The 13,836-nt window shown below is 48.6% G+C and overlaps 1 protein-coding gene across 1 annotated transcript in view; it reads left to right on the forward strand.

Annotated features, from left to right (window-relative positions):
• Nucleotides 1-13,836, forward strand: part of Limk2 (LIM domain kinase 2) — a 70,970-nt gene that overhangs the window by 11,631 nt on the left and 45,503 nt on the right. Inside the window, exon 2 of the mRNA XM_059275634.1 lies at nt 6,010-6,109. Coding sequence (XP_059131617.1) covers nt 6,010-6,109 — 100 coding nt within the window. The remainder of the gene's footprint in view (nt 1-6,009; nt 6,110-13,836) is intronic.

The raw sequence follows: 13,836 nt of genomic DNA on the forward strand, positions 1-13,836 counted from the left end.
ATAATGGCCTGAAGGGTAGCCATTGAATTTAGCAATAACTGGTCACTTGGTGAGGTGGTTTCAGAGAAATGTTGAGTGGATGGCGGATTGCAGTGGATTGTGAAGTAATCGGGAAGTGAGGAAGTGAGTGCTGGGAGGCGTGGACAGCGTTTTCATAGATGTGACTGTGGAGGGAGAAGAGGGAGAAGCGGGAATGGTGTGTTTGTGTTAGGAAAGACTCGCTTATTAAATGACAGTGGAAAGGAGCCAGTGCAAGGGGGTGGGAGCGAGGCAATAACTAAAGACCGTATCCTAGAGAAGTAGGGTAGGGATCCAGAACAGAGTGCCCTGTCAGACAGCCCAGCTTTTGTCCTGTAGACACTGGACACAAAAGGGCTGACCTGGAGCTGAGATAGTCTGGAGTATGGGTGAGCCAGCAGTGGACTGTACAGTGGACTGCAAAAAAGGAAAGACCGGGAAGGAGCCTGTGTCTGTGGAAAGAGGGCGTTAGGGGTCGCACTTTAACACCGAGCAGACTAACCTACGTGCTGCCTGTGTGTGTGTGTGAGATTTCTCAAGACTGGAGGAAATAGGGCCAGCTCATGAGGAAGGTAGAGTAAATGGGAAGCCTTGGTGCTCTGGTTTTTGGAAACATTTATTCATTCAGAGCCAATTGTTGAAATGTTCAGTAAGTGGGTAGTCAGGTTAGACCCTATTCCTCTTGGGTTAAGAGTAAAAACAAGAAAGGGAGTATGGGCTGTTCGAGGGAGGAGGATCAGGAGTTCAAGGTTACCCTCAGTTACATAATGTATTAGGTAGAGGCTAGCCTAAGCTATATGAGTCCTTGCTTCAAAACAAACCAAAAGTCCTTGTTTGAAAAACAAGGCATGGCGTCTTTAATCCCAGCACTCGGGAGGCAGAGCCAGGCGGATCTCTGTGAGTTCGAGGACAGCCTGGTCTATAGAGCGAGATCCAGGACAGGCACCAAAACTACATGGAGAAACCCTGTCTTGAAAAATTGAAGAGCCGGACGGTGGTGGCGCACGCCTTTAATCCCAGCACTCGGGAGGCGAGCCAGGCGGATCTCTGTGAGTTCGAGGCCAGCCTGGGCTACCAAGTGAGTTCCAGGAAAGGCGCAAAGCTACACAGAGAAACCCTGTCTCGAAAAACCAAAAAAAAAAGAAAAAAAGAAAAAGAAAAATTGAAGAAAAAAAAAAAGAATGAAAACAAGGCATGACTTAGCTTCAAAGTAATGACATTTGTCGGAGAATGAGATGGACATCCCTGAGCTAACCCTAAGAGGAGTTTTTTGGTTTGGTTTTTTTGTTTGTTTTTTGAGACAGAATTTCTCTGTAGCCCTGGCTGTCCTGGAACTTGCTCAGTAGACCAGGCTGACCTCAACTCATAAAGATCCTTCTGCCTCTGTCTCCTGAGTACTAGGATTAAAGGCGTGCACCACCACTGCCCAGCCCCTAAGGTTTTTCTTATAGATTTATTTGTGTATGTATTTGTACACTATGATCAATCAAAAACAGGTGAGGGGGTGGGCACGGAGGCCAGAGGAGGGGGTCAGATCCCTGGTACTGGAGTTATAGGTGGTAGTGGGCTGCCTGTTGTGGGCACTGGGAAGCTTTTTTTTTTGTTTTTGTTTTTTTTTTCGAGACAGGGTTTCTCTGTGTAGCTTTTCGCCTTTCCTGGAACTTGATTTGGAGACCAGGCTGGCCTCGAAGTCACAGAGATCCGCCTGCCTCTGCCTCTGGAGTGCTGGGATTAAAGGTGTGCGCCACCACCGCCCGGCCTGCATTCTTTTTTTTTTTTTTTAAAGATTTATTTGTTATGTATACAGTGTTCTGCCTGCATGTGTCCCTGCAGGCCAGAAGAGGGCACCAGATCTCATTATGGGTGGTTGTGAGCCACCATGCGGTTGCTGGGAATTGAACTCAGGACCTCGGGAAGAGCAGTCAGTGCTGTTAACCATTGAGCCATCTCTCCAGCCCCCGGCCTGCATTCTTAACTGTTTCAAGCAGGCGCTTCACCACTGAGAAGATTGATTTGGCTGTGGCTCATCACAAACCCTCTCATTCCATCTCTGGAACCCGTAGTGGAAGGACAGAAGTACTCCCAAAGGTTGTCCTCTGACCTCCATATACATACTGTGACACATGAATATCATCCGCTGCCATTCACACACATGCAAGTGCACACACATCACACACACAATAAATATTGTATGTATGTTTTAAGTGCCTTTCACTGGAGTAGGAGTGTGGCTTAGTCATAGAGAACTTCCGTAGCATTCATGAGACCCTGGGTTTGCTCCTCAAAACACCACAGATCCCCCCCCCCCCCATCATCTTGCTCAGTGTCTAACCTGGCCTGGGCCTAGTTTAAATGAGTAAAATAAAAACTTTTTACTTTGTGAGCTGGAAAGATGGCTCAGAGGTTAACAGCACTGGTTACTCTTCCAGAGGACCCAGGTTCAATTCCCAGCACCCACATGGCAGCTCACAACTGTCTGTAACTCTAGTTTCAGAGGATCCAACACCCTCACACAGACATACATGCAGGCAAAACACCAGTGCTCGTTAAATAAAAATAAATTAATTAAACAAAAAAAGCAAACTTTTACTTTGTAGTTTTGAAGAAAGACATTGTATATACACTGAGTACTACTATTCTGACACACAAACGTGCATGCATACCCAAATGCATATACATTGTACATACATATACATAATAATAAATAATAAAACTATTTTAGTATACTCCTTTAATCCCAGTCGTCAGGAAGCAGATGGAGGAGATCTTGGTGAGTTCTAGGCCAGCCTGGTCTACATATCAAGTTCCAGGCTAGCCAGCGCTACATATAGAGCCTGTCTCAAAAAAAAAAAAAAAGGGGAGCCGCCTTTAATCCCAGCATGTAGAAGCAAGCGGATCTTTGTGAGTTCGAGGCCAGCCTGGTCTACAGAGTGAGATCTAGGAAAGGCACAAAACTACACAGAGAAACCCTCTCTCGAAAACCAAAAAAAAAAAAAAAGAAAGAAAAAAATTTTAAAAACAATCTTCAGATTCAGGAAGCATGGTTGATAAACTATTCTGATACGGCTCTGGCCTGTAATCCTGGCTAATGGTAAGATGAGGCAGGTAGATGGGCAAGTTCAAGGTCCACTTTTGCTACAGAGTGAATTGGAGACCAGTTTGGACATTGTAGTAAGATTCTGTCTAAAAAGAGAAGGGCTAAACCAGGGTGGGGGTGGGGAGGTGGAGCATGCCTTTAATCCCAGCATTTGTGAGGCAGAGGCAGGTAGATCTCTGAGTTTGAGGCCAGCCTGGTCTACAGAGTGAGTTTCAAGACAGTCAGGGCTACACAGAGAAACCCTGTCTCGAAGGGCTAGTAACATATCAGCAGTGGAGTGTTTGCTTAGTGTGCACAAACAAGGCCTTGGAATAAACCCCAGGACCACAAGAAAAGAAAGGAAAATGATTGATGGGCATCTAGATGTCCCAGTGCTGAGGAAGTGCTGGGAGGAGCGAGTTTCAGATCCCAACAGTTCCTTTAACTCTCCTCTGGGGTACAAAGGAGACACCCCATACACCGGCTACCCGCATAGTGCTGAGCAATCTTGACATCCCTGGAGCCGTCTTTGTCTATTCATGGCCTGTGCCTGTGGCAGTCTGGAGTTACCCAGACAGAACAAAGCTGCATAGAGAGTGTACAAGGCAGTCTTGTAACAACCTTGCCCCTGTTTCTAGGGCTGAATTAGGCTTGCTTTCAGCTGCCTTCTTTATTTCAAGAAGTTGGCATTTGAGCCCCACCAAGACCACTGTGTTTTGTTTGGGTTTCCTCTGTTCTGGAGGGTCACAGAGCAGCCTCTGCCGATCTTAACCCCACAGCTCTGCAGCATCCTTTCCCCACCTTTAGAAATCTTCCCCAGTTTTCAAGGCCAGCCTAAAGGCTCTAATTCCTCTAAGGAGACTTTTCTGCCCCTTATTCGAAAGAACAATATTAACATGATGGAATAGAGAGAGTAGAGGCCAGAGCTCTTTAAATACTCAGTTTGCCTCTCTCTGTCTCTCTGTCTCTCTGTCTCTGTCTCTGTCTCTCTCTCACACACACACACGCACGCACGCACGCACGCATGCACGCACGCACACACAGCCCTCAGCATCAGGTCTCCCATCCATCCATTAAAAGAGAACAAATGATTTGAGAATAAAACCCGACTGGATCTGTGAAAGCAGTGATAAATAGTTCTTGGCACACAGGAGACAAGAAACATTCACCGTCTGTCTGTTCTCTCACCAAACTGAGATAGCTCTACCTCTGAAGAGCTCTACCTTTGAAGCAAAAAATTAAAGCATGGGAGAGTGCTTCCTTTCCAGCGGCCTTGCTTTCTAAGTAACAGAGACAGTGTGTCCCTCTGCCTCCATCCTGTGCTTTGTGGGGAGAGTGCCAATGGTGCTGGTTAAATGAATGAGGTCCTGGACCAGGTGATGGGAAGTGTGAGTCAGAACAAGACAATAGCATGTGAAAGCCAGAGCAGAGGGGCTCTGGGCACTCACTAGCTGGGGACAGTCATAGGAAGTGGGGGAGGGGGGAGACGCTTTTTACTTCTTCTTAGTAGCCTTGGGTCTTAGGTTTGGGGGTTTTGGTTTGTTTTTTTGTTTTTTACATGTATTTGTGTGTGGAGAGGCTGTGTGTGCCCTGATTGGAGTGTGAAAGCCAGAGGACAAAAGGCAGATGGTTCTCTCCTTCTATCATGTGGGTCACAGGATCAAACCCGAGTCATCAACTTGGTGGCAAGTGCCTTTGCCCACTGAGCCCTCTTGCCAGCCCTGGTTTAGTAGCACTAGTTTTTGTTAAGATATGATCTTGCTGTGTAGCCCAGGCTGGTCTCAGAGATTCATAGTCCTCCTGCTTGTGCTGAAATTATAGACATGTACTATGACACCTGCCTAAAAACCTGGTTTATATTAGTTAGAAAGAGAAACAGGGCCAGGTGTGATGGCACATTCCTTTAATCCTAGCACTCTGGAGGCAGAGGCAGTTAGATTTCTTTGAGTTTGAGGCCAACCTGATCTACATATTGAGTTCCAGGTCAGCCAAGGCTGTATAGAGAAACCTGTCTTGAAGGGAAAAAGAGAGAGAGAGGAACAATTAGTCATTTTAACTTACATTTTCATTTCCTGTGTTCATTTTAACTTACATTTTCATTTATTGTATGTGCGCACATGTTTTCAGGATCGCAGGAGAGACCGCCATGATCTAGGGGCTCTGCCCACATGGAGGAGAGGCAGGCTCACAGGTTAGCAAAGGACAGCCAGGATGGAGCTGGCCACTGAAGTCACTTAGAGCCAAGAATGCAGCAGGGCCTCAGTACAAACAAGAGTTTTAACCGGATAGGAGGATTAAAACATTTGCAGAAAGGTTTTCCAAGGTGGGGGAGATAAAAGGATTTGAATTCCTTGTCATGAAAGTGTTCCAGTATATGATAGAAAAGGTGAATATTTAATGTTTCTTACACATGCTGTGTCTTGTGTGACAGAGGACAACTAGCAGCCTGAGTGGCAAGTGCCATTCTCTGCAGATCAGAGCCATTGGTTTGTTTTTTTTGTTGTTGTTGTTGTTGTTGTTTTTGGTTTATCGAGACAGATTTTCTCTGTGTAGCTTTGGAGCCTGTCCTGGAACTCACTCTGTAGCCCAGACTGGCCTCAAACTCACAGAGATCCGCCTGTCTCTGCCTCCCAAGTGCTGGGATTAAAGGTGTGCACCACCACCGCTCGGCCCAGAGCCATTGTTTTGAATTGATATTACTTTTGAAGCCAAAACTTCCCTTCCCTAGAGAGATGCCGGGCTGAGGCTGTCAAGTGTTTACCAGCGGCCTTGTGGAGGGGGACACTGAGTGTGAGCAGAGCCTGATCCCTTCAGTGGGAGCTTCTGTTGTTAACTGGGCCTTATTCCACATGACTGAAATTCCGATCCTTTGCTTCCTGATACCTAGGGACTGACCGTCTTGGTTTTGTGTGCAGGTGAAGAAGCCTGGAGGTGCCGGGGCTGCGGGGTCTATGTTCCTCTGAGCCAGAGACTGTACAGGACTACCAGTGAGGCCTGGCACAGCTCCTGCTTCCGGTAAGTACTTCCGCTCTCCTTCCTGCACCATTGCACTGTGGCCCCTGCACCGTTTCCAGGTGCTGAAAACACAGAGACAGTCTTCTGGCTAGAGAATTTTAATCTTGGTGGGCATGAGGGGCAGGGAGAGGATGTGCCGCGGAAGACCACCCTGTCAGATTGAAGTGCAGGAACCACAAACGAGCCGCGTGCAGCTGGAGGGAGAGGTGGGGTGCTATTCTAGGGTTTCTCCAAGGCCCTCTCCTTAGGGTGTGGAAACAGGCCAGAAAGAGTGACTGTCCCCGTGGCTGCACCACTGATTGTGGAGGTACCTCATGGCATTTCAGGGTGGCTGGCAGTGTCATCTCTTCCCCACAGGACACCTCCCGTCACCCTTCTGCTTGTGACTGACTTTATTACATTCCCCGATTATTGTTGAGAAACCGCTCAGTTTCTTAATAATGACAGTGTCTGGGCGGGCGAGAAGGCACTGGCCGCCGAGGGTTCCCCTCTGAGTTCCATCCTTGGGCCCTGGTGGTGGAAGGAGAGAACCAGCTCTGGGAAGTTGTCCGTTGGCCTCACATGCACCCCATGGCATGTGCCTCTGCACATAGACACATACACACCAAACAAACAAACAGTCTTTTTAAAAATTTCCAGCTTTAAAGCCACATTTGTTCTTGCTCTCTGGGGCTCAGATATCTGGAAATGGAGATGTTACTAGGGACTCCAGTCTGCAGTGTGCTTTCAAGGTGAGGAGCTTAGCTTTGCAAACGAGAGTTCTAGCCCGCAGTCACTCCCAATCGGTGGAACGGGGCAGGGTGGGAACGTGTTGCCTCGAGGCTCCTGTCCTGAGAATGAGATGGACGTAGACAAGAGATTCTGGTTCCCACACAAAGCTCTCTGTGCGAAGCTGGTGTTAAATAATTTAGTGGACCTTTAAACCCTTCCTTTCTCCACCCTCCAAGTTCAAGGTGGGGGTTGGCCTGGAGAGATCTGGCGGCTGGAAGAGCTGGAGAGGGACCAGCCTTTTCCTTCTCAGTTTGTTGGTGGTTCTGATTGCCTTGGCTCCTCCTCCCTCTGCTCCTGGGGAAGTGGATTCTGCCTTTTCTGTGCTATTTTATACGCTAGAAGCAGAGATTAGCAGAGCCTTAAGGACCTGTGGGATAAGACTTCGGCTAACCAGTCCTTTCATTTTTATAGCTGAGGCCAGCCTTGCTGTGGCATCTGACCCACACAATTACATTTGTCCCTGCTCACATTCCTACCCGTATTATTTTCTGTTCAGACCAGCAGAGCATGAAAGAACAAGCTAGCCCTTGTTATTTCTTTCTTTTCTTTCTTTTTTTTTTCCATTCGGGTGAGGGGTTGAGGCAGGGTTTTTCTATGTAGCCCTGGCTGTCCTAGAACTTGCTCTATAGACCAGGCTGGCCTCTAACTAAAGGTATGTGCCACCACGCCTGGCTAGTCCTTGTTACTTCAGACGACTAGAAGAGACCCCCTGTTTTATCTGTAGCCCCTTCACTCTGAAGATTAGAAGACTGCTCAGGATCACAAGAGCTGGCCTTCAAACTGAGGTCCGGAACTCTTTGCAGTTTTGATGGGGTGTTTACTTGTGAGGGTGTGAGAAGAAATATATGGGTGGGGTGGCATACCTGTCATTCCAGCTCTGAGAAAATTAAGGTGGAGGATTCTGAGTTTGAGGCAAGCCTGGGCTACATAGCAATACCCTGCCTTACAAAGAAAAAGGTAAATCGTATTAGCACACAGATGACCACATAAGGCTGCAAGCTATGGAGTAAGATGGTCAAATTCTCAGTCAGAACCTTTCAAGGTGTCATCTTGCCTTAGGTAACTTCCCTGACCTTTAGAAAAGGAGGATAAGAATATTACTCACCATGGGCTGGAGAGATGCCTCAGAGGTGAGAGCACTGGCTGCTCTTCCAGAGGTCCTGAGTTCAATTCCCAGCAACTACATGGTGGCTCACAACCATCTGTAATGAGGTCTGGTGCCCTCTTCTGGCGTGCAGGCATACATGGAGACAAAATGTTGTATATACATAATAAATAAATCTTTTTGCAAAAAAAAAAAAAAAAGAATATTACACACCTCACAGGCTCGTTGGGGGTCATCGATTAAGTGTGATACTCTAAAGTACTCAGCAGATAATTTGCTCATAAAAAAAACGTATTAATAACCAGTAGCTGTCACTTTCTGTTATGTGATGGATGTGCATCTATGCACACCACAGGAATACACTCACTTCTCTGCACATTCGTTGGTCCTCTGTTGTAGTTTCTGGAGGGCATCTTTGAACTACCAGGGTGCAAAGATCTGGGGGGGTGGAGGTAGAACATCTGCTCCTGATTGATTACTGCTTTGCTTCAAGATATCTCTGTCATTGGCTCTCCTGAAGGAGAACATCTCTCACCTCATGAACTTTCTCATGGTAGAAACGGGATGGCATGACAACCTGCTGCAGAGCATGCTCGCGTGCCCTAGGGAGGGTTGCTGCCCTTTGGATCCAACTTTACTTTTGCCCAAGTCAGAGAAAGCTCCTCAGGGCTAGGAAGGACCATTTGTTTGACCTCGGGGACAACCTGGGCTAAGGGGAATGTGAGGCTAAGGGGTCTGAACAGTCTTTTACAATCTTTCCACCCAGCTCACCTGCCTTTCTGGTGAAGTTTAGAGTATGTGGTATGGGCCTGCTGGGGCAAGACCTTTCCCTTTGGGCCTTTCAGAGACTTCCTTCTAGCCCTGCTCTTCCCAGCTGGGCCACAGTTAAAGAAAAGGAAGGGGTCAGACGGGGCCAGATGTGTGGTGGTACACGCCTTTAGCCCTAGCACTGGGGAGGCAGAGGCAGGCGGATCTCTGTGAGTTCGAGGCCAGCCTGATCTACAGAGCCGAGATCCAGGACAGGATCTACACACACACACACACACACACACACACACACACACACACACACACACACACACCTTGGTCCTTGCCACTGGGTGAGGCTGAATTGAATGAACAGGTTGTTGGGATTGGTCCAGCCTCCACCCTCCCTCACTGGGTTCCACCTTGATCTAGGGTGACATCTGTGGCCCCACCTCCAAGAGCCTTCCCCCAGGTTCTCAGGTGCCCAGGACATCTTGAGTCTGGAACCTGGGCCTGTTCAGTCAAGTCCAGCTGGCAGGCCTCTTGGAAGTAGCTTGGGCGTTGGGCACTTGGCCAGGATTCTTCTGATCTACCAGGCACATGGCTGACCATCCCTTGTCCAACCCCCCCTCTGCCCTTCCCACCGGTCCCATTTAAACTTTGAGCACCTGTGGCCTGCCTTTCTTTGAAGAATGCCGTTGAGTCTAAATCTAGAGCTGTTCTCTCTGAAGCGCCTGGCCTAGGCGCCTCCTGGGGCCGAGAGAGGAACCAGAGCACATGTCCACAGTTATAGTTGGCATGCGGAACTATGGGTGGTAACCTGGCTGCCTTGCCTGGCTGGCTTGGTCACCTCCCCCTCTTTTTAAGACAGTCTTGTATCCCAGGTTGGCCTTGAACTTGTTGTGTGTGTGTAGTTGAGGATGACATGGAACTTCTGATCCTTTTTGCCCCCACCTGAGAGCTGGGACTATACAGTATGTGATAAGTATTTTGAATCCCCGGTAATGGGTTTCTTCGCCAATGCAGTAAGCTAAATTAATAAGACCTGGCTTAATTTGAGCAAAGCATTCCCAGATGATCTCAGGGGAAGAAAAGACATCGCATGGCAGATCCATGGACCCAAACTTAAATACCCTGAAGGCGAGGTCTTGAGGGGCCCTGTGGGAGGAGCTGCCGCTTGGTGGGCTTTCTTTTTTTTTTTGGTTTTTCGAGACAGGGTTTCTCTGTGTAGTTTTGGTGCCTGTCCTGGATCTCGCTCTGTAGACCAGGCTGGCCTTGAACTCACAGAGATCCACCTGACTCTGTCTCCCGAGTGCTGGGATTAAAGGCATTCACCACCACCACCCGTCTTGGTAGGCTTTCTAAGAGGCAAGAGGGGGCTGAGGCAGAGCTTCCAACAGAGCAGTATGTACCACCATGTCTGGCTTACGCTGTGTTAATTGAGCCAGGGTTTCCTGTGTGCTGGGCAAGTATTCTACCAACTGAGCTACATCTCTAGCCCTTTTTAAAATTTTGAGACAGAGTTTTGCAATGACTCAGGCTGGCCTCAAAATCCTTCCTGTCTCAGTGTCCTTAGCTTTGGGTTTACAGGCATGAATACCCTCCCCAGCTCTTGGGGATTTTGTGGTTGTTGCAGTGTCGGGGATTGAACCCATGGCCTCACATACTGGGCAAGGTGTTCTACCACCGAGCTATAGCTCTGGTTCTTTTAGATTTTTTGTCTTGAGACCGAATGTCCAGCCTACTGTCTGAGCATCTCAGGGTGGCCTCAAATTTGAGAGCCTCCTGTCTGAGGCCTTTGGAGTTCTGGGAACTCCACATCACCACAAGCTGGCGCTCCATTTTCTGGTGATTCACCCTCACCGAAGGCGGGCAGCCTTGTAAGCAGGGTCCTGGGGAAAGGAGAGGCTGCCCTGGGAGTCTTTCATGGCCCTCATCTGAATTGCTCTTGTTTGATCTGGTTCCTAGCCGAATTAACAAAAGGAATCCACCCCTCCCGGGGCCCTGAAAGTGTCCTGCCTCCTTTCTCGGGACGCCGCTGAGCACAGACTGAACTATATCCTGTGAGAAGTGTTTGACAAGGCCTGTGCTCTGGGAAAGGGCTAATGCCCATGGAAGACCATGGTCATCTCATGAGGCGGCACATTAGTTCTGCTCAGCCTGTGGCTCAGGAAAGATTGGTGAAGAAATGGTACCGAGAGAATCCGAAGCTGTAGGGGAACCGATGGGCTGGCCACAGGAACTTTCTGAACTGCCAAGCCATATTAATTGTGGTATCTGCTACATCGAGTGTGGTATCCTACTTCCAGTTCCAGGAACCACAAACTAACTAACATTCCATGCCAGACGCCGGCTTAGTGTTTTACAAGCATTGCCTTATTTAATCTTGGAGATAACCCAGTAGATGAATTACTTGTCTTACCTTTAAAAATAACCACTTAGGAGTATTCACATGCACCTACAATTGCAGCACCTGAGAGCCTGCCTCCGGGGAACTGTGAGCTTGAGGCCAGCTGAGCTATGTATACAGTCAGACCTTGTCTTAAATTCAAAGGGCAGAACCAAGCCAGGTGTGGCCCTTCTGCCTATCGTGTGAGCACTGAGGCAGTAGGATCAGGATCGTGAGTTCGCGGCTACCAAGTGAGACCCCGTCTCAGAATACACAGATAAACATGTCCATAGCAGTAAAGCAGGGAAGTGAGAGTTACCTGCTAAAGACCCGCAGCCGGTTAGCCGCCTGTGTGGGATCTGAACCCAGGCCTCTGCTGTTGTGCCTTGACATTGCTGAATCATGGGCACGTCATCTAGCCTCACTTCTGCTTCTGTAATGTGCACACACACTGCTAGTTCGGATAACCTTGAAGTCGTCTAGCCCTCCCAAGTGCAGGAGTTCTTGCAGTCACCTCTCTCGCTGCTGTGGGCCCCGGGGTGGCAGGTTGTAGAGCAACTCCGCCCCCTGCTGTTCACTGTGGGTGCTGGCTGTGCCGTCTCCGGAGAGATTGTTTATCCAGTGTATCTCCAAGGAAACAAGCAGGCAGGTCACCGAAGCTGGCCGTTGGATGCCGTCTGGGGCCTGCATGACAGGAAGGAAGGAAGGACAGACACCTGGGCCTCCCTCTTCCCCACGAGACCCTGGGCTGTGGCCGTATGTGACCGGCAGTGTGCCTTGTCCTGCTCTGCTCTTTGTGACGTGAGAAGGCCCACTGCCACTGTGTCCAGGCAGCATTGAAGAGGTGGAGGGGACGGGGTGGACATTCGTAGACGCTGTACTAAGAGCTTTCTCTTCTGACTCAGCACTCACAGTCACCTCTACTTTACACTCGAACAGAAAGGTCTGGAAGAAAAGCTTGCCTCGGGTCATATAGGTGACGTGTGTGTGTGTGTGTGTGTGTGTGTGTGTGTGTGTGTGTGTGTGTGTGTATACACGTGCGCAGAACCTCATTTATACTAAACACATGCTACACATCCACATACCACTAAGCTACACATCCCACTTTTAAAATTAACTACTTAAATTTTTTAGACAGGCCTCCTATAGCTCAGGTTGGCCTGAAACTTTTTTTTTTTTTTTAATTTGAGGGTCTCACTATGTAGCTCTGGCTGGCCTGAAATTCACTATGTGTGGATCAAGCTAGCCTTGAACTCACAGACATTGGTCTTCTGCCACCAGAGTGTTGGGGTTAAAGGCATGCAGCACCATGCCCAGCAGGCCTGGAACCTTCTAGGTAGCTAAAGATGACTGACTGAATGATCTTCCTGGTGTTACAGGGGTGAATAACCCTTTGTAGCTCAGAGGTGACTGACATTTGAATTTAGGTCTTTCTGCTTCCCAAAAGGACCCTTTTCCCACTGGTTGTGTAGCTGGGTGGCTGACCCCTGATGTCCTCCTCCTCCTCTCGCTCCCAGATCTCTCCTCTCCCAGATTTCTCCTTCTATTAATTCTTTATCCTGTCAGCCCCGCCCATTCTCCAACCTCGTTATTGGCCGTTCGGCTCTTTATTAGACCATCAGGTGTTCTAGACAGGCACAGTAACACAGCTTCACAGAGTTAAACAAATGCAACATCAACAAAAGTAACGCCCCTTAAAATAATATTCCCCAACAGATGGACGGCACGCTCCATCACCCGCCTAACTCACCAGTGGAGAGTCTTTGATAACTCTTCCTCGTTCTTCACGACCCAGCCCGTCAGCTTTGTCTTTTTTTTTTTTTTTTTTTTTAAGGTGTTAACTTTTCTTTCTTTCTTTCTCTCTTCCTTTTTTAGATTTAGTTAGTTTTGAGACTTTGTCTCCTTATGTAGCCCTGACTGTTCTGGAACTCGCTCTGTAGACCAGGTTGTCTCTGCCTCCCAAGTGCTGGAATTAAGGGTGTCCACCACCATGCTTGGCCCAAGGTTTATTTTTATTATTTGTGTTTGTGTGTGTGTGTGTGTGTGTGTGTGTGTGTGTGTGTGTGTACCACATGTGTGGAGATGCCGTCAGAGGCCAGAAAAAGGTGTTAGATCCCTTGGAGTTGGAGTTAAAGGTGATCGTGGGACACCTGATGTGGCACTGGGAGCTGAACGTGGGTCCTCTGGAGAAGCTGGCCATGCTCTCAGCTTCTGAGTTGTCTCCGGCCCAGGCCTCTCAGTTTTAGCCCTAGCTTATATTTTTTGGGAGTGTGTTCGCTGAGTTCTGTTTCTCCTTCTCCCTGCCCATCCCACACTGTCACCATCACTCACCACAAGCTGTCAGTCTGCCCCGCCACTCTCCTACCTCCCAAGCCACTCATTCTCTCCAGAGCAGCTAGAGCGTGTGACACACAAACGGTCTGACGGGGAGCTCCCAACTGTCTGCAGCTCCAGTCCCAGGGGATCTAACATCTGCGTCCTCCCCAGGCACCGTATTCACACGCACATACCCACAGACATAATTAAAAATAAAAAGGCCAGGCTGTGGTGACGCACACCTTTAATCCCAGCACTCGGGAGGCAGAGGCAGGTGGATCTCTGTGAGTTCAAGGCCAGCCTGGTCTACATAGTGTGTTGTGTTCTAGGACAGCCAGAGCTGTTAGACAGAGAAACCCTGTCTCAAAATTAAAAAAAAAAAAAGATAAAATAAATCTT

This window comes from Peromyscus eremicus, chromosome 10 (assembly GCF_949786415.1).
Source record: "Peromyscus eremicus chromosome 10, PerEre_H2_v1, whole genome shotgun sequence".
Taxonomy (NCBI): domain Eukaryota; kingdom Metazoa; phylum Chordata; class Mammalia; order Rodentia; family Cricetidae; genus Peromyscus; species Peromyscus eremicus.